Source organism: Anabrus simplex, chromosome 5 (assembly GCF_040414725.1).
Source record: "Anabrus simplex isolate iqAnaSimp1 chromosome 5, ASM4041472v1, whole genome shotgun sequence".
NCBI classification, from domain to species: domain Eukaryota; kingdom Metazoa; phylum Arthropoda; class Insecta; order Orthoptera; family Tettigoniidae; genus Anabrus; species Anabrus simplex.
In genome coordinates this window covers 402579462-402600990 of record NC_090269.1, presented here as the reverse complement: position 1 = coordinate 402600990, position 21529 = coordinate 402579462, and the positions used below count along the sequence as shown (strand labels likewise).

At 43.6% G+C, this 21529-nt stretch overlaps 1 protein-coding gene across 1 annotated transcript; it reads right to left on the bottom strand.

The window, feature by feature from the left end:
* Positions 1–206: 206 nt before the first annotated feature.
* LOC136874572 (uncharacterized) lies at positions 207–20647 on the bottom strand. The gene is made up of 3 exons (XM_067148207.2): positions 20306–20647; positions 1429–1626; positions 207–589 (listed from the first exon to the last, which is right to left on the bottom strand). The coding sequence occupies exons 1-3, from the start codon at positions 20645–20647 to the stop codon at positions 209–211; spliced, it is 921 nt and encodes a 306-aa protein (XP_067004308.2). The 3' UTR covers positions 207–208.
* Positions 20648–21529: the final 882 nt, after the last annotated feature.

Below are 21529 nucleotides of genomic sequence, written 5' to 3'. Positions count from 1 at the left end.
TTTATCTTTATAGTAGTTTACAGTTGGCTGGTAAATTGACTTCTTTTCAGCGTCCACCTCTTCGGTCTGGCCAACATGCGACTCGAAGCGTATTGTGGGATCTAAGATTAGTCCTTGCTTGCTAGCTGGTTGAAAGGCTATCATGTCAATTTACAGGTGAGTGATTATGAAGACAGGAGCTTCAGACGTGGTTTAGGAAGGGGAAGTATTATTTATCTGATTTGGCAGTGAGTGGAGAGGGGGCTGGAGATGAGGCCTGGCTGTGGGATGCGTACTGACTTCGAGATGCGAGCATAGAATCATCCACTTCTGATATTTCTAAAATCGCTCTCTGGATGACGCGCTTCAATTTCCTTCGATTCTCTTCAAAATGAAGACTCCGCATTTCAGATGCGATGTAATCACCAAAAATCTGATAAATATCCGGCGGTTGTTGCAGCATTTGCACTGCTTTCTGTAGCATGACGTCATCGTCGTCTTCTCTCAAGCGTTTCTTAGTAAAACATTGCGGTCTAGGCGACTCCTTTTCTCCCGTACTCGGAACATTTGGTTCAGTGCTGGTGCTTGGCCTCGGAGTTTTTGAAGAAACCTGTAAAGAACACCACAACTATTTAGACATAACCTAATGGAGGAATTATCACATTTAAAAAAAAAGCCTTTCTATCTTTGAATTGTGCATGAATTCATGCAGCAAAATAATGCATACTGTATTCCATTTTTCCATTTTTCAGATACCGCTAACAGTAGAAGATTGGCTGCAAAAGGAAGCTTTTGAAGAACGATGGAAGCGTGGGGACGCTAAATGGAAAACATGTGGTCATACATGCTATAAAATTCAGTAGCAGCTACTATTTTAACTCTAAGTCAGAGCGCACACTTCTTGGACACGCGACATGGGACAGGAGACACGAATGAAATAACTTGTCCTGTCCCGTGTCCCATAGGCCACGTACATGCACATCTGTGGGCCATTAGTTAGGATGTCCTCTAGTGATTTGGAAGGCTTGTTGTTACAGTACTTCGAGAATTACGAAGAAGTAGGGTGACTAGACCAAAAAAAAGAGATTTTGGGTCAACTCATACTCGCATAACGTGGACTGCCAAGAGAATGGTGCTTTCATGTTGGCTAAGAAACTTAAGATCATAATTTCATACATTTTATTACAGAATGAACTGGAAGACATTTCAAAAGTTACTGCATATGGTAAAGCCACTAATTGAAAAAAAAAATCAGGGATCCTATTCTACCAGCTGAAAGATTATTGATAACACTCATGCTGAATGCTTCTATTTCTCGCCAGATATTTTGACATATGGACCTATTTGACTAATCCTTTAATCTGTAATTATACAGCACTTCATGTTTCTCCACTTCCGCTAAAAAATTTGTAGTAGTTGCCTCTATTGAGCTGCATATATTGAAATTACTACACCAAACTCACGCGCGAAGTGATGGGACACGTCCTGCGAAATGCAACAGGCGATACCTCGACGGGACATGTCCATGTCCTTGACCGATAAGTGTGCGGGCTTCCTCTTGATTGCACGTGCTGTATCCACTTGGAACATGTCGCTTTTGTCGCATCCCATGTGTCGTGTCCCTTGTCCAATAAGTGTGCGCTCCGCCTAAGGGTAGTCATAAGTCGTACTCATAACATGGTATTGATGGCCCTAGCAGATGCTAATTACAAAATTCTGTACTTGAATGTAAGTTATAATTGAGTTTCAGAACGCCCCTGTTCAGCATAGCAGGTGAGGCAGCCTGGACGAGGCACTGGTTCTCTTCCCCAGTTGTATCCCCCGACCCAAAGTCTCTCACTCCAGGACACTGCCCTTGATGTGGTAGAGGTGGGATACCTCATTGAGTCTGAGGGAAAAACCAACCCTGGAGGGTGAACAGAACAAGAAAGAAAGATGATTAAATCATTTCTTAATCACTAAACCTAACCTAACCTAGTTTTGAGCACGGTCTCTACACTGCATTTAAAACGTATTTTAACTGTATATCTTAATAGATTTCAAAACGTCGTGACTTCTTGGGGCAGTTCCATGGAAGCAATTCGACCCTCACTACAAGCTGATCATGGGCCCAACTCAACAGTCATTTTTATGTCCATCACTGACCGTGGGCCCAACTCAACATGCCCCAGACAAACACTATAAGAGTATACTTTGTATCGCCACAGGGTGAAGTCAGCTGGCAATAAAAGTTCCCTTAACCCGTCAGGACAGGTCTTTCTAAGAGCGCGTGCTGGGTGTTTACAGTATACACTACCGTCCTTTCTCTCTGCGGTTCAAACGCAATTCATTGTTCATGCACACATTTGAGCATCTATTGACATTATTATTTGTTTTCATCATGGGTGTATCTTTATGGGGATATAGATTTCATGTACTGTACAGCTATTCTGACGAGTTAATGCATTCACTTTTAGTTAACCCGACTAAGTTGTTGAATTTTAAACGAATCAATCAATCAATCAATTAATCAATCAATCAATCAATCAATCACACTGATCTGCAATTAGGGCAGTCGCTTAGGTGGCAGGTTCTCTATTAGTAGTTTGCATACTCTTTGTCCGACTCCATGGCTAAATGGTTAGCGTGCTGGCATTTGGTTACAGGGGTCCCGGGTTTAAGTCCCGGCAGGGTCGACAATTTGAACCATAATTGGTTAGTTCCGCTGACACGGGGGCTGGGAGTATGTGTCGTCCTCATCATCATTCTCATCCACATAACGACGCGCAGTCGCCTACGGGTGTCAACTCAAAAGAACCTGCACCTGGCGAGCCGAACTTGTCCTCGGACACTCCTGCCAGGTCTTTCTAAGAGCGCGTGCTGGGTGTTTACAGTATACATTACCGTCCCTTCTCTCTGCAGTTCAAATGTAATTCATTGTCCATGCACACTTTCGAGCATCTACTGACATTATTATTTGTTTTCATTATGGGTGTATCTTTATGGGGATATAGATTTCATGTACTGAACAGAGATTCATACCTAATATTTAATAACTTTCATATATATACTTTACGTCCAGTGTTGCCAACTTACATTTTCAAGATCCGCTAAATACTACTAAAAATCGGCTAAAATTCCACCAAGAAATCCTATCTCAAATAATGAGCAATAATAATAATAATAATAATAATAATAATAATAATAATAATTTCAGATGTCATTCGAAAGCGAGGAGTTAAATTTTTTGGACATATTTCAAGAATGCCTGATGACAGACTTGCTAAGAAAATCTTTAACCCCTACAATAAGCCCAATAGGAAAGGCAACTCTTATGAAAAATGGTTTGTTAACACGAAGAAAGATTTGCAAGAAATGAACATCAAACATCAAGACATCCACAATAGAATCACCTTCAGAAACAAGTTACACACATTTAAGGGTTCCCAGAGCCAGAAACAGCGACCAAGAAGAAACAACAATGGACGGCTGAAAGGAAAGAAGTAGCAAGCACTAGGATGAAGGAGTACTGGCGCCAAAGAAAATTTAAATCAAGAGGAGTTATTTACGTGGTCCATAGCTGGCCAAATTCGATAAAAGAATAATAATAATAATAATAATAGACATAATAATAATAATAATAATAATAATAATAGACCTAATAATAATAATAATAATAATAATAATAATAATAATAATAAAAGTAAATGTACCGAGCTCGATAGCTGCAGTCGCTTAAGTGCGGCCAGTATCCAGTATTCGGGAGATAGTAGGTTCGAACCCCACTGTCGGCAGCCCTGAAAATGGTTTTCCGTGGTTTCCCATTTTCACACCAGGCAAATGCTGGGGCTGTACCTTAATTAAGGCCACGGCCGCTTCCTTCCCACTCCCAGCCCTTCCCTGTCCCATCGTCGCCATAAGACCTATCTGTGTCGGCGCGACGCAAAAAAAAAAAAAAAAAAAAAAAAAAAAAAAAAAAAAAAAAAAAAAAAAAAAAGTAAATGTCTGCACTCACCTGATCTGTGAGTTTCACTAGGATTAACCCCCTGCCTGCGAGTCGGCGAGCTAAAACTTGAAACTTGTAGGCGTTTTAGTGCCGGGTACAAACCAGGTGAATCCCCTACCTCAAGGGCCACACACAGAACAGGCCAGTTCATTAATTAACACTAGGTTTACCGCAGCGGTCAAAATGACCGTTTTCAGTTTTGTTTTCCCTATCATTCTCGTTATAGGGTTAGGACAAACAAACCCTTTGGTGGCTTTTATTGATTTTAAGTGTACTTTTCGGCACACGGCTTCAAAAACCCGTAACTCCTTTCTAGTTAGTGCTGTGGGGTCATATACCGACTTTTACCGGACGGTCATTTTGACCGGTAATGCAGTAGCTACCCCATCAGACTTTTGTGGCATTCATTTAGAGCGGTATATGATTCTGAGAAGCTGTTATAGTATATTTTATTACCGTAGTATCATATAGAATGTATTGTTGTGCTACAATGGCGCAGCTATTGGCGCTTTTCAAGCAATCATACAGTTACACCGACAGAAATTTATAGTCAGTATTTGTTCAGTAATGAAAGGTGTGCAGTTATAATGAGTAGTCAATTGTCGTGTTCACTCATTACAAACATTCAAATTAGATTTCCCATTTGTTGTAATTACGCCAAAGAAACGTTCTCGCGTAGTCTGCTGACGGATGCCGAAATTTTGAACCATAAGCATAAAATTTGCCCATCACAACCCAGCGATGAATCTGGGACTGATTTGGACCTCTATAATTGCGAGAACGTGTATAGCTTGACAAACAGAAATAGTTCGGATAGTGATTTTAGTTGCGTCGAGCCTGTAGAACTGCCACGTGAACATGAAATCACACAGCAGCCTTCTACCTCAAGAGTAGGGAATTACCCTCCAAACGTGACGCACGCGCGCCAGCAAAACAGCTGATGACAAAGGGAAGCCTATTTGACTTTAGTCGTTTCGTATTTATGTAATTCTGTGGACAGTGTAAGTAAGCTTGATTTTACATTTTGCGGGTAAAGGAAACACTAAGGAAGATAGTGAAATTACTAGCAAGGAGCACGATATAAACTGCAGTAGGCCGACAGTACTCTGTGGTAAGTCAACATATGGGCATGGTCAGCACGCGGCGGTCGGTGAGTAAGAAGTTGCTTTGGAAGGAACAGTATGGACTCGCGTTGATCTACAAAGCCTGCCAGGCCATCGAGGAGAGAAAAATATTCTCAGGGAAATTCCAGGTCCCACAGGACACACAAATCGCCAAATTGAAGGAATTTGCGCCGCTACAGGTTGTCTTTTTATTGACGAATCCAAGCTGCACCACATCGAACGATATACTGAGGTTGGAGCCCGCGAAATTATGAACAATCCTGAACCGACACTTTCTTTGGAAGTATCGGGCGCTGTCATTGGTATTTTATACGCACGTGGAACTTACAGAGCTGACACGAACATTCTCGATCTGTGGTCACAGAAGTGGGGTCCTGGAATTTTCTACCAAACTGTGGCACGAAACCGTTTCCTGTAAACCATGAGATTTCTTCGAATCAATTAAATGTCTACCAACGGAGATCACCTGAAATTTGATAGATTTACGCTTGTATCCGTTGTGTGGGACAAATTTATAACTAATTTTACTATTTGCTATAGACCAAGTGAGAAACGTACCGTGTATGAACAGCTCCTTCCATCGAAAGCTAGATGCCACTTTATGCAGTATATGGCCAACAAACCAGACAAGTTTGGTATTAAATTTTGGTTGGCTGTCGATGTGGAAGCCAAGTATGTTGTAAACGATTTTACATATCTTGAGAAAATTGAAATGCGTCCCACTCATCAGACACTAAGTGAACATACTCTATAATATTGCGTCTTGCCGAGTCTTTCACCAATCAGGGAAGAAATATTGTTTGTAATAAATTCTTCACTTCACTGAAACTAGCGAAATCATCGAAGAAAAACAAGAAAGGTATCATAGGAAAACTGAACCATAGTAGGAGAGAAGTTCATCCTCCTGTGAAGATCACCAGTGACCCGATGTACAGCACAGTAGTGTACAAAAATGAGGATGCAATTCTCAAATCCTACCAGGGCAAAACGAACAAGAATGTCCTCACAGTACAGTACAGCACAGTACAGTACAGTACATACTGACGTAAGGATTAACGCAAAACATCCGAAGAAAAAACCTGAAACAGTCTCTTTTATAATTCTACAAAATTTGTCGTCGACATAGTAGATCAATATTGGTACACGGCAAATTCAATCAGTCGGCGATAGCCAGTGCACGTCTTCTTCAACATACTAGATCTCGATGGTATAAAGGTTTATGCATTGTATAAGGCAACAGCCGGCAAGCAAATACAGAGAAGGGTATTCCTGAGACAACTGGCAAACGATTTAGCGTATCCTTATGCGTCTTCTCGGATTAGTAGGCTGCAACGATGAGGCCATAACCTCCGAAGAAAGTTCACATCGCAGAGAGTGTCAGGTTGTAGTGTGCAAAGGGAACAATACAATTGTAAGGTGTGCAATCTGTAGAAAACTGCTCTGTGGTTAAATTCAATTCAAAGGTGACCAAGCAAAGTGTGTGTGTACAGTGCGACAAAAAAGTTGAAAAGCTGAATGTGACATTCACGCAGATATGTATATAATTCAAGCTAAATCATGTAAGAGGAACATTCTGCCTTACTAGTATTTATTTATTTATTTATTTATTTATTTATTTATTTATTTATTTATTTATTTATTTATTCATAATTGTGTTTGCAAGTCCTACATGATAATAATTAAATTATGGACCGAGATGTTTTTATACTCAATTCGAACCTTTTTCTGGCACCAATATAGGCTACTCAAGAAACGAATACATGTTACTATCGGTCAAAATGACCGCGGCGGTAAAAGTAGGTAGAAATAATGTTTGGTAATCCTAGTGTTAAACGGTCTTCCTTCATAGCATAAATATAAATGCTACTCTCTCACAGTTTCATTATCTGTCGTCATTCGTCAACTAAGAGATAAGTACCCTTTCCCCACGCATTACACATTTATGATACCACGATCTCATAACATCAAATCAAATAACATGTTTTCCTCATGTGACTGCTAACTCCTGACAAGAAATACGGAACAGCTCAGAGACAGACTGGAGTACAAATTTAAAAAAAGTAGAATGGATAAAACGCTAAATTCCGCTATAATAAATCTAGAATTCCGCAAAAAAAATCCGCTATCCGCTAAATGGTATATTTCTCCGGCGACAGTCTTCTAATTCCGCCAAATTTAGCGGAAAATCCGCTAAGTTGGCAACACTGTTTACGTCGCGCCGATACAGATAAGTCATATGGCGACGATGGGACAGGGAAGGGCTAGGAGTGGGAAGGAAGCGGCCATGGCCTTAATTAAGGCACAGCCCCAGCATTTGCCTGGTGTGAAAATGGGAAACCACGGAAAACCATTTTCAGGGCTGCCGACAGTGGGGTTCGAACCTACTATCTCCCGATAAGCAACTGCAGCTATCGAGCTCGGTAAGATCTTTCCTTATGTTAACACATAGTTACTTACAGTGATCCCCGTGAGGAACTTTCACCCCTTCAACGCAGTAATTAAAATTTGGAGGACGTTTCCCCTTTTTGAAACTCACAACCCGACTTTTCATTCCGTTTACCATCATACCATTTGCCTCCTGTCCATCTCAAATCTTGTATCTTATTTATTAATGTATACAATATAACATCATCCGCGAAAAGCCTTCTGATTCCAGTTCTTTACTCATATCACCAAGCGAGTTGGCTGTTCAGTTAGGGGCACGCAGCTGTGAGCTTGCATTCGGGAGATAGTGGGTTCCAACCCCACTGTCGGCAGCCCTGAAGATAGTTTCCCGTCGTTTCCTATTTTCATCTAGGCAAATACTGGGGCTGTACCTTAATTAAGGCCACGGTCACTTCCTTCCCACTCCCAGTCCTTTCCTACCCCATCGTCGCCATAAGACCTGTCTATGTCGGTGAGACGTAGGCAGCTTGTTAAAAAAAATACTCATATCATTTATTTACATACGAAAACATGAAGGTCCAATAATATTGACTTGAGTAATTTCCTCCTTAATGGTTACGGGATTAGATAATGCTTCACATACTCTAATTCTCTGAGTTCTATTTTCTAAAAAAGCCACCCATTCAGTCACTCTTATATCTAATCCACTTGACATATTTTTGTCAGTAGTCTCCCATGACCTACCCTATCAAAATCCTTAGATAGATCAATCGCGATACAGACCATTTGATCTCATGAATATAAAATATCTGCTATATCTTGCTGGAACCCTATCAGATGAGCTTCAGTGGAACTATTGTACGCGCACGTTTTAGTGATAGATTTTTGTACTGGGTTGAGGAGTAAGGAGGGAGCATTGCCGGTTCTGGTAATACTGCCAACTGAATGGAAATTAAATCTGAATTGAATCGATAATATGATCGATCGATATGAATTTTCTAAACCTTTATTATCTTACGCCAACAACTGTGTGTCACACACACAATATATAATATCATATAACATTTCTCGATGCGAAACTTGTTCCTAGCATGAATTCTATAGTTTGGCTTTGCTGTGTAAACAACAACAGTACGAGTACGTAAAGTGTACGCCAGATGTCGCACAGCGATCATAAGCGATTCTTACTTTGCGTTTCAAAGGTTGCCAGTACGAATCTCGAAGATAACTGAGGTCGACCGATTCAGCACGAGTGTGTCCTTCTATCACTAAAAATTGCGCGTACAATACTTTACCTAAACCCGAACTGCCTTCTATCAAATAAGTTAGCATTTTCGCAAACATGTCTAAAATAATAAGAAGGAATGCTTTTCCAAAGCCTACATGCAACACATGCCAAGCTGACTGGCCTATAATTATCGGCCTTACCGGCTGAGTTGGCCGTGCGGTTAGGAGCGCGCAGGTGTGAGCTCGCATCCGGGAGATAGTGGGTTCGAATCCCACTGTCAGCAGCCCTGCAGATGGTTTTCCGTGGTTTCCCATTTTCACACCAGGCAAATGCTGGGGCTGTACCTTAATTAAGGCCATGGCCGCTTCCTTCCCATTCCTCGGCCTTTCCCGTCCCATCGTCGCCGTAAGACATATCTGTGTCGGTGCGACGTAAAGCAAAATAGCAAATTATCCGCCTTATGTTGATCACCATGTCCTTTACACACATGGGCTACTATAGCAGCTTTCTACTCGTTTGATTTTCGTACACTATTCGCACCACATAATGAAGATGGAGTGATAAACTATAGGAATAATTGAAATTCGATTAAAGTTTTATTTAGGCCCGTTTATTGTACTATCGTACAGTAATGAAATGTATATAGATTTACAATTAAACTGATAATTATTATTTGTATTATGAACAAATAGCTTAAATACCAAAATCTTCAACATTTTTCAAATTGTTTTATGCATATGTGGGTAGGCCGTACATAAATGTTTGAAAGTAGAGTATTTACAAATAATAATATTGCAACCTAAATTATCACACATTATTGAAGGACAAATCTTTTTACCACAAATGTTCTTCATACAAATGTGTGTGGCCATATTATGCTCAGCCATAAACTGCAACAGTAGAATCGAACTGAAACAATATTACCCATGAAAATGCAGCTTGTAGGACGGACAAAGTTGAGACAAATCTTTTCTGTAACTAATGATAGCAATGTTTTCCCTAGATCCACTCACGTTTACCTGTGTAGGGACTAAATTTCACAACTTAGTCCTCAGTTGTTGCCAGACACCAAAACTTGAACCCCAATTTTTACAAGTTTACCTAATCGATTGCTTTATCGGGTGATGCCTATAAAGTTCCATTACTCCATTAAGTGAATACAACAAGCACAGCACAGTGGTTTGCTAAGTTCTTGATATTTATTGGACAAATATTCAATAAGTGGCCTCAATTTATACACCCTGCCAGTGTCATCAACTGGAGAGTTTTTATTTATTTTATTACTGATAGTAATGCCTTGGTCCTCGGAAGACCATGCGGCCAATAGTGAGCATACACTTATAGATCTTTTTTTTTTTCTTTTTTTTTTTTTGCTAGTTGCTGTACGTCGCACCGACACAGGTAGGTCTTATGGCGACGATGGGAGAGGGAAGGGCTAGGAGTGGGAAGGAAGCGGCCGTGGCCTTAATTAAGGTACAGCCGCAGCATTTAGCTGGTGTGAAAATGGGAAACCACGGAAAAACATTTTCAGGGCTGCCGACAGTGTGATTCGAACCCACTATCTCCCGAATACTGGACTTATAGATCTTCGTGGTTGACAAACATGCCATAACTTAATATTACAATCTGATTGAGAAATTACAGCGCATAATTTTCAAGTTAGGTTTGATACAAGGATGACAACTGTGGTTGCCAGTGAAAGTTATCAGTGAAATGAAGATAATAAAATGTGGATGTGTTCAAACCTGTTTCTCCCAATTGCGTTGCTGATAAGGAAGTTGTGTGTCATTCTGTGTTTCAGCGATAAAGCAATTTTACGTACCCTCAAACCAACAGAATGACTGAAAATACATATAGATTATACTGTAGTCCGCCTCTGTGGTGTAGTAGTTAGCGTGATTAGCTGCCACCCGGGTTCGATTCCCGGCTCTGCCACGAAATTTGAAAAGTGGTACAAGGGCTGGAACGGGGTCCACTCGGCCTCGGGAGGTCAAATTAGTAGAGGTGGGTTCGATTCCCGCCTCAGCCATCCTGGAACTGGTTTTCCGTGGTTTCCCACTTCTCCTCCAGGCCGGGATGGTACTTAACTTAAGGCTTCTGTTCAGCATAGCAGGTGAGGCCGCCTGGGTGAGGTACTGGTCATCCTCCCTAGTTGTATCCTCCGACCCAATGTCACAGGTCCCAGGACATTGCCCTTGTGGTGGTAGAGGTGGGATCCCTCTCTGAGATTAAGAAAGAAAGGAAGATTATACTGTAGTTATTCTGACAAGTGAGAGTGAAAATTTGTACAATTTTGACACTTTTTTTCTTATATGCTCCATAACATCAAACATCATTTTGAATAAACTTTCTTTATTAATCCATTTACCGTCCACGGTTGGTTTTCCCTTGGACTCAGCGAGGGATCCTACTTCTACCACCTCAAGGGTAGTGTCTTGAAGTGGAGCGTGAGACATTTGGTCGGTGATAGAGCTGGGGAGGAGGTCCAGTACCTCGCCCCAGCGGTTGTTTCCCATTTGCGATCAGTCCCATTACAGAGAAAAACAAGAATGCGAAGAAAGATCCGTTCGTGTCTTGCGATCACTGTAAAATTATCACCAGCCTCGTGCTCTATAGTTTATATAATGGATACGCTTGCAGAAATTTACGGGAAAGTCAAGGATGATTGGTGACATGGATATGTTTAAAACAGAAGAAATCCCAGTGTAAATGAAGACTGTGTCAAAACGATACAGTGGTGAGAATAATCGATCATCAGTGCATTCCTGATGAGGCAAGTTTTGACGTACAGAAAGCTATATTTCGAGCAAAGAAGAGATCACGCAAGGAAAACAGTGTGGCAGTTCCTCAGGTATTTGACGAAGAAATTTACTAAATAAGGGTTACGAATTCGTTACAACGACGCCGCAGTTCTACAATTTAAAAAGTACGCTGTACCGAAACAGAAGCTATGCTCAAAGAGTCCAGGGGTTCAGAGGAGGTTGTTCTTCACGAGGAAATCCTAAAAATGTCTGACGGGGAAAATTTTATCTTGGCCGATGATGGTGTAAAAGATAGGTTCTTGGTGTTCGTTGGAGGCAAAGGAAAGGAGATATTTTTCTTCATGGACGGAACATCAAAAGCAGCAGTAGTTAGTTTAATAAAACCTATTCCATACATATCGACGTTACAAGCACAGAAGACGAAACAAACGTTGCACCAGTCGTCTTTGCTCTTCTTCCTGGCAGAAAGAAACTTATTTACGAATGCTACGATTGCTTCTACGAGAATTACCTGATTAGCAGCCTGAGATCGTATTTACTGAGTTTGAAACGTTGGCTACCTCAGCCTTAAAGGAGGTATTTTCCTCAGTTAATATCCTTTTTTTCTTACGCATTGTTTCTGGAGGAGGATTCAGCATATTGGTATGAATACACTTTTAGTGCCGGGAGTGGCCGAGGACAAGTTCGGCTCGCCAGATGCAGGTCTTTTGATTTGACTCCCGTAGGTGACCTGCGCGTCGTGATGAGGATGAAATGATGATAAAGACGACACATACACCCAGCCCCCGTGCCAGCAAAATTAACTAATTAAGGTTAAAATGCCCGGCCTTGCCGGGAACCCTGTGACCAAAGGCCAGCACGTTAACCATTTAGCAATGGAGCCGGACACTATACAAGGAAAATGAAGACGTCAGACTGTGTACGAATGTGTGCTGCCCTTGCTCTTCTCAAGCCCGAAAAATGTTGAATAAGGCTGGCTATATATCCACGGGCGGGCAAGCACCAGAATTTAAAAAAGCTCTTCGATTTCCTTAACTACTTCGTGGAACAATGGCTACAGAATTCTGAAGTGCCACCTGAATTATGGAGCTGCTACCGGCGACGTCATAGGACGAATAATTCGGTAGAAGGGTGAAATCACAAACTGAAATCATAAACTGAACATTCGGATTGGAAGACCACACCCCAGAGTGAACGACCTCATCAAGTAGGCCTATTTAAAATCTGATCATACGATTTTGAGGACGGACTTGAATTTAGAAGGAATGAAAAGGAAAAAAGAGGTTCACTCAGCCTACACCAAAAATGAGTACCAGGTTAATTCCTGGGGGCAAAGACGGCCGGGCGTAGAGCTAACCACTCTACCCCATCAAGTGCCGAGGTTAACAATGGTGGAAGCCTTTACCTTCCACTCCTCCAAGGGCCTTCATGGCCTGTACGGAGGTGACTTTGCTTTGAAAAGGAAAAAAGCTGAATAGGGAGTTGGATGGAAGAATAGCAAGGGTAATGTGTCAGTTTGAATATTTGAACAGTTTGAGCATTATTTAAGCATTAATTTAATGGTGTTCCCTACTGTATACTGGAGAAAAGAAAGTGTAGGTGTACTGTTAAGTTGGAAATGAGTTACATTTGCTTCAAGAGGGGTACCACTGGCGACAAAGCGGTATGTTACAGCAAAAATCTTTGTTTTGAATTTGAAAATTGTAAAATTCAACACTTTCAATACGCCCTCCTTCTGTCCTATTTTTAAAAATCATTCGACCGCCTTTACCCCCAAAACCATATGGTAATCCTAAATAAAATTTACATTTGAGTCTCATTTACTCTCTCTTTGTCTGTCCAGATATTAACGCATCAGACTCAAACAGTAAACATAAATAAATTTAATAAGTTTCAACATCAGAATCCAAGCACGTAGTTTTCGCCAGTTACTTGAGGGCTATCTCTCTGTACCGGTCCTTCAGTAGGGAATACCCTCACAGAAACCTGAGAGTTTGTAAGTCATTATGTTCTCACTGATAGTGATCATAAATGGGACAATGCTTACTACGCCATAAATAAAATAGTCTAGCATTCTACCTGAGCGATCGCAAATGGGACGACACCAGCCAGGCGGCCTCACCTGCTATGCTGAACAGAGATCTTGTGGGGAGATGAGAAGACTGGAAAAAGAATAGACAAGGAAGAGGGAAGGAAGCGGCCTTGGCCTTAAGTTAGGTATCATCCCGGAATTTGCCTGGAGAAGAAGTGGGAAACCACGGAACTACTTCGAGGATGGCTGAGGTGGGAATCGAACCCCCTCTGCTCACTTGAATGGACCCCGTCCCAGACCTCGTACCACGTTTCATATTTCGTGGCAGAGCCGGGAATCGAACCTGAGCCTCCATGGGTGGCAGCTAATCACACTAACCACTACACCACAAAGGCGGACTTTGAATAAACTACCGCTGAAATATCCCTATCCATCATGTACTGAGCAATTCCTTGTGAATGATTATAATTCAAAACTGGTTTTGGACATGCTCCCCCTTTTAAACATCTCTTACGACATGTATACTCACTAAAGTACATATCGGACAATCGAACAATAAAAAATGATCGTATCTGTTAAGACTTACATAAGAAAGTCCACTTCCGCTATGCACGGCTTTGTACAGTCAGCAGATGTGTTTCCCCGTAGTTCTCGCTCATAGTGTCAGGTTGCTCTCTCCTCCTCAAAACTTACATTGGCATACAGAACTATGGAATTATAAGCATATGGCACGCTGCGACGCAGCGCAGTGGGTCAGCTGTACGGTACACAATTCGTGAAATAAAGTAACCTTCTACAATCCTTATCCGTACTCTTTGAAAATCCTAATACCTAGAGGGCGACGAGACGTTGCTACTAATCTGGATGGGCATCCGATGAGGGGGGGATAATATCACTATTTTAAAAAATCCTACCCCATGGTGCAACAGCCCCGAACAGGCTCACGAAACGACCGCTGGTCAGCCCGAAGGCCTGTAGATTACGAGCTGTCGTGTGGTCAGCACGACGAATCCTCTCGGCCGTTATTCTTGGCTTTCTAGACCGCCACATCACTGTCAAATAGCTCCTCAATTGTAATCACGTATGCTGAGTGGACCAGCCTTCCGATACAGGTAAAAATCCCTGACCTGGCGGGAATCAAACCTGGGGCCTCCGCCCTACACTGCGGGACCGACCGTATTATCACTATAGTAAGTACATAATCTTTTTTTTTTTACAATTAGCTTAACGTCGCACCAACACAGAAAGGTCTCACGGCGACGATGGGATAGGAAAGGGCTAAGAGTGGGAAGGAAGCGACCATAGCCTTAATAAAGGTACATCTCCCAGCATTTGCCTGGTGTGAAAATGCGAAACCACGGAAAACCATCTTCAGGGCTTCCGCTAGTGGGGCTCGAACCCAGTATCTCCCGCATGCCAAACCACATTTCAGTCATGTTGCTGCAGTGCCCGAGTGCTAACAAGCATAGACGCACCCCCGCGAGAACAGTGGCACTGCTCAAAAAGTTTTTTTAATCAATCAGTCACTACTGATCTGCAATTACGGCAGTCGCCCATGTGGCAGATTCCCTACCTGTTGTTTCCCTAGTCGTTTCTTAAATTATTGCAAAAAAAATGGAAATTTATTGAACATCTCCCTTGGTAAGTTATTCCAATCCCTAACTCCCCCTCCCATAAACGAACATTTCCCCCAATTTGTCCTCTTGAATTCCAACTTTATCTTCATATTGTGGTCTTTCCTACTTTTAAAGACATCACTCAAACGTATTCGTCTACTAATGTCATTCCACGCCATCTCTCCACTGACAGCTCGGAACATACCCCTTAGTCGAGTAGCACGTCTCCTTTCTCCCAAGTCTTCCCAGCCCAAACGTTGCAAATTTTGTAACGCTACTCTTTTGTCGGAAATCACCCAGGACAAATCGAGCTGCTTTTCTTTGGATTATTTCCAGATCTCGAATCAAATAATCCTGATGAGGGTCCCATACACTGGAACCAAACTATAGTTGGTGTCTTACAAGATTTATATGCCCTCTCCTTCACATCCTTACTACAACCCTTAAACACCCTCATAACCATGTGCAGATATCTGTACCCTTTATTTACAATCCTACTTTATAGTATGACATGCATCATATGCAAAAATAATCACTCTTTCGTTCTAGAAAGCTGTCGTAAGAGTAACTCCTTCCTTTCTTGTGAAAAATAACAGATGTCGTTATATCACTTCAGCATACTAAACATAGTCAGGAGTACTGACACTTCTTAGCTGTGATTTACTTCATTGAAAATCTGTGAAAATGTGATGTAATACACTGACTGACAGTGACAATGCAACACCAAGGAGGAGTGGTTCGAAAGGGATGAAAGTTGGGGAAAAAACAGAGACGGCACGGACGAATAATTGATGTTTATTTCAAACCGATATGCAGGTTACACAATGCGCACGGCATCGACTCAGTAGGATGTAGGACCACCGCGAGCGGCGATGCACGCAGAAACACGTCGAGGTACAGAGTCAATAAGAGTGCGGATGGTGTCCTGAGAGATGGTTCTCCATTCTCTGTCAACCATTTGCCACAGTTGGTCGTCCGTACGAGGCTGGGGCAGAGTTTGCAAACGGCGTCCAATGAGATCCCACACGTGTTCGATTGGTGAGAGATCCGGAGAGTACGCTGGCCACGGAAGCATCTGTACACCTCGTAGAGCCTGTTGGGAGATGCGAGCAGTGTGTGGGCGGGCATTATCCTGCTGAAACAGAGCATTGGGCAGCCCCTGAAGGTACGGGAGTGCCACCGGCCGCAGCACATGCTGCACGTAGCGGTGGGCATTTAACGTGCCTTGAATACGCACTAGAGGTGACGTGGAATCATACGCAATAGCGCCCCAAACCATGATGCCACGTTGTCTAGCGGTAGGGCGCTCCACAGTTACTGCCGGATTTGATCTTTCTCCACGCCGACGCCACACTCGTCTGCGGTGACTATCACTGACAGAACAGAAGCGTGACTCATCGGAGAACACGACGTTCCGCCATTCCCTCATCCAAGTCGCTCTAGCCCGGCACCATGCCAGGCGTGCACGTCTATGCTGTGGAGTCAATGGTAGTCTTCTGAGCGGACGCCGGGAGTGCAGGCCTCCTTCAACCAATCGACGGGAAATTGTTCTGGTCGATATTGGAACAGCCAGGGTGTCTTGCACATGCTGAAGAATGGCGGTTGACGTGGCGTGCGGGGCTGCCACCGCTTGGCGGCGGATGCGCCGATCCTCGCGTGCTGACGTCACTCGGGCTGCGCCTGGACCCCTCGCACGTGCCACATGTCCCTGCGCCAACCATCTTCGCCACAGGTGCTGCACCGTGGACACATCCCTATGGGTATCGGCTGCGATTTGACGAAGCGACCAACCTGCCCTTCTCAGCCCGATCACCATACCACTCGTAAAGTCGTCTGTCTGCTGGAAATGCCTCCGTTGACGGCGGCCTGGCATTCTTAGCTATACACGTGTCCTGTGGCACACGACAACACGTTCTACAATGACTGTCGGCTGAGAAATCACGGTACGAAGTCGGCCATTCGCCAACGCCGTGTCCCATTTATCGTTCGCTACGTGCGCAGCACAGCGGCGCATTTCACATCATGAGCATACCTCAGTGACGCCAGTCTACCCTGCAATTGGCATAAAGTTCTGACCACTCCTTCTTGGTGTTGCATTTGCTCTGTCAGTCAGTGTATATGCTAAATTTTATCATGTAGAAATAGTATAAGTTCACCTCTGTGGTGTAGTGGTTAGTGTGATTAGCTGCCACCCCCGCAGGCCCGGGTTTGATTCCCGGCTCTGCCACGAAATTTGAAAAGTGGTTCGAGGACTGGAACGGGATCCACTCAGCCTCGCGGTGTCAACTGAGCAGAGGGGCTTCGATTCCTACCTCAGCCATCTTCGAAGTAATTTCCGTGGTTTCCCATTTCTTCTCCAGGCAAATGCCGGGATGGTACATAACTTTAGGCCATGGCCGCTTCCTTCCCTCATCCTTGTGGATCCCTTCCAATCTGCTCATCCCCCACTCCAAAAGGTCCCTGTTAAGCATAGCAGGTGAGGCCGCGTTTGCCCCAGTTGTATACCCGACGAAGGACCCACGCCCAGGACACTGCCCTTCAGGCAGTAGAGGTGGAATCCCTCCCTGAGTCCGAAGGGAAACCAACCTGTTCGGTAAACGGATTAAGAAAGAAATAATAGTCTGATAAAATATTATCCTTGATTTGATATGGTGTTCTAAACTTTTAAACTGTGTTTCCTCAAAACGTTCATTTTTCATTTCTGTGCTTGTTAGTTTCGGTTTCGCCCCCCCCCCCCCCGGTTCGACCCGTTGGCTGAATCGTCAGCGTACTGACCTTCGGTTCAGAGGTTCCCGGGTTCGATTCTCGGCTGGGTCGGTGATTTTAACCTCCATTGGTTAATTCCATTGGCTCGAGGGCTGGGTGTTAGTGCTGTCCCCAACATCCTTGCAACTCACACTCCACACATAACACTATCCTCCACCACAATAACACGCAGTTATCTACACATGGCAGCTGCTGCCCACCCTCATCGGAGGGCCTGCCTTACAAGGGCTGCACTCGGCTAGAAATAGCTACACGAAATTATTATTAGTTTCGTTTTATACGGTGCGAGTTTTATTTATTCGAGTGTGATTCAGTAACACTGCCATGTAAAGCATGTAAATTAATGGAATTATTTCACAATTCGGCGAGGATATTATATCTACAGGTGGTCAGTTACCTTCCTGAGAAGCCGAGCTTGATAGCTGCTGTCGCTTAAGTGCGGCCAGTATCTAGTATTCGGGAGATAGTAGGTTCGAACCCCATTGTCGGCAACCCTGAAAATGGTTTTCCGTGGTTTCCCATTTTCACAACAGGCAAATGCTGGGGCTGTACATTAATTAATTAAGGCCACGGCCGCTGCCTTCCCACTCCTAGGCTTTGCCTGTCCCATCGTCGCCATAAGACCTGTCTGTGTCGGTGCGACGTAAAGCAACTAGCCTTCCTGAGAAATATGCGAAGTGAAAGAGGCAATAGATAAAAAGATTTACAATTTAGCAACATATGGGTCGCGAAGACCACGTGGTAACCAGAACATCCGGCCCCGTGGCTAAATGGTTAGCGTGCTGGGCTTTGGTCACAGGGGCCTCGGGTTCGATTCCCGGAAGGGTCGGGAATTTTAACCATCATTAGTTAATTTCTCTGGCACGGGGGCTGGGAGTATGTGTCGTCTTCATCATCATTTCATCCCCATCATGACGCGCAGGTCGCCTACGGCGTCAAATCAAGACCTGCACCTGGTGAGCCGAACATGTCCTCGGACACTCCCGGCACTAAAAACCATACGCAGTTTCATTTTAGTGGAGTGTAGGTATTGCATAATATTCCAATAATGACGTATAGATGTTCAGTTGGTTTGTTTGAAAGAACTGAATTTTTAAAATGACTGAAATATTATTCATATATTTATTATTCCGCCTCTGTGATGCAGTCGTTAGTGTGATTAGCTGCCACGCCCCCCCGCCCCGATTCCCGGTTCTACCACGAAATCTGAAAAGTGATACGAGGACTTGAACGAGGTCCACTCAGCCTCGAGAGGTCAACTGAGTAATAGGAGGTTCGATTCCCGCATCAGCCATCCTCGGAGTGGCTTTCCGTGGTTTCCCACTTCTCCACCAGGCAAATGCCGGGATGGTACCTAACTTAAGGCCACGACCGGTTCTTTCCCTCTTCTTTATCTATCCCTTCCAATTTTTCCATCCCCCACAAGGTCCTTGTTCAGAATAGCAGTTGAGGCTGCTTGGACGAGGTACTGGTCCTCCCTCTCAGTTTTATATCCAAACAAATATCTCATGTGCCAGGACACTGCCATTGAGGCGGTAGAGGAGGGATCCCTCGCTGAGTCCGAGGAAAAATCCAACCCTGGACGGTAAACTGACTAAGAAAGCAAGAAAGAAAGAAAAATAAATATCTGTCTGTGAGACTAGGCACCAGCACTCAAGTCACAACATAAAGCGCCAGTGCAGCATGGTTAGAGATTGTCACACACAAATTTATACACCTATATTTGTGTAGGCGTATATTCTAAATGAGCAAGATAAAGTGCGATAATGTCAGACTACCCTTATATTTTAATACTGCACTGCAACAACTATGTAATTTAGGGTAGGAGCAATATTATGATTCAAAGGAATTATACTGTCCGCCTCTGTGGTGTAGTGTGATTAGGTGCCACCCCCAGAGGCCCGGGTTCGATTCTCGGCTCTGCCACGAAATTTGAAAAGTGGTACGAAGGCTGGAACGTAGTCCATTCAGCCTCGGGAGGTCAAGTGAGTAGAGGTGGGTTCGATTCCCACCTCAGCCATCCTGGAAGTGTTTTTCCGTGGTTTCCCACTTCTCCTTCAGGCAAATGCCGGGATGGTACCTAACTTATGGCTACGACCGCTTCCTTCCCTCTTCCTTGTCTGTCCCTTTCATCCCGCACCAAGGCCCCTGTTCAGCATAGCAGGTGAGGCTGCCTGGGCGAGGTACTGGTCATTCTCCCCAGCTGTATCCCCCGACCCAATGTCTCACGCTCCAGGACACTGCCCTTGATGTGGGATCCTTCGCTGAGTCCGATGGAAAAACCAACCCTGGAGGGTACGCAGATTAAGAAGAAGAAGAAGAAGAAGAAGAAGAAGAAGAAGAAGAAGAAGAAGAAGAAGAAGGAATTATACTAACAATATAACCATTAAGTCTAGACTAAACATACTGAAAAATGTGTTAACTTTACCAAACTCTCTGCTGTTGGTCGGGACGGCACTCCTGAAATGATGAACTTCATAGCATCAAAATACGGCCATGTACTCTGGTAGACTTCTTCTGAACCATCGCCACTTTTCCTGGATTTTATCTTCTTTAATTCGTGCCACATTTGACTTCTCAAGTTATGGAGTTTCCTAGTTATTTCACCTCTGGTCGTTTTAAAATGATTTGCAAGGACGCTGGTTGCTCTCAGTTTCTTCACACGATTTTTGTAACCGAGAGATTTCACATCCCACAATTCTTTATGACACTCATACATATGTACGAGCTCCATGGTTTCTTCCTTTGACCATGTTTTTGAGGACGACATTGAGAAGCAATCCGATCGATCGAAACAGTTGAGAAAGTCTGCGAGCAGCTGGCGTGACTCGACACGCACACAGCTCTATACTAGTCTAACAAGAAGTCACCGGTCACGAGGTCTGTGCGCGGGCAGCTCGCAGCCACAGCTGCAGTACACACGTGACCTTGCATTCAGCTTCTCGTAGCAGCGAGTAGATAGAGTAAGCTTCGGCTGACAGCGGCTTGTTTCCCCAGCCTTGCAAGCTGGGCTTAGTGGCTCAGGCGGTTGAGGCGCTGGCGTTCGGACCCAACTTGGCAGGTTCGATCCTGGCTCAGTTCGGAGGTATTTGAAGGTGCTTAGATACGTCAGCCTCGTGTTGCTATATTTCATGGCACGTGAAGGAATTCCTATGGGACTAAATTCCGGCACCTCGGCCTCTCTGAAAACCGTAAAAGTACAGTAGTTAGTGGGACGTAAAATTATTAATATTATTATTATTATTATTATTATTATTATTATTATTATTATTATTATTATTATTATTATTATTATTATTGATCCAGTGTTTTCGTGGATTGCAGAGGGATAAGAAGCGCCTAGACTGAATGGGTGGACAACATTTGAACTGTTAATTATTTCCTTTTTTTTTCTAATTTAAAAATTGATAAATAGAAAATCTGAATGAACAACAATATTAATAAGTTCGTCGGCTCTAACAATAACAGGGACTTAAAGTCCGAAAATCAGATACAAAAAATCTTCTTCTTTTTCTTTATCTGTTTAGCCTCCAGGGTCGCTTTTTCCCTCGGACTCGGCGAGGGATGCCACCTCCACCGCCTCAAGGGCAGTGCCCTGGAGCTTCAAACTCTGGGTTGGGGATACAACTGGGGAGGATGACCAGTACCTCGT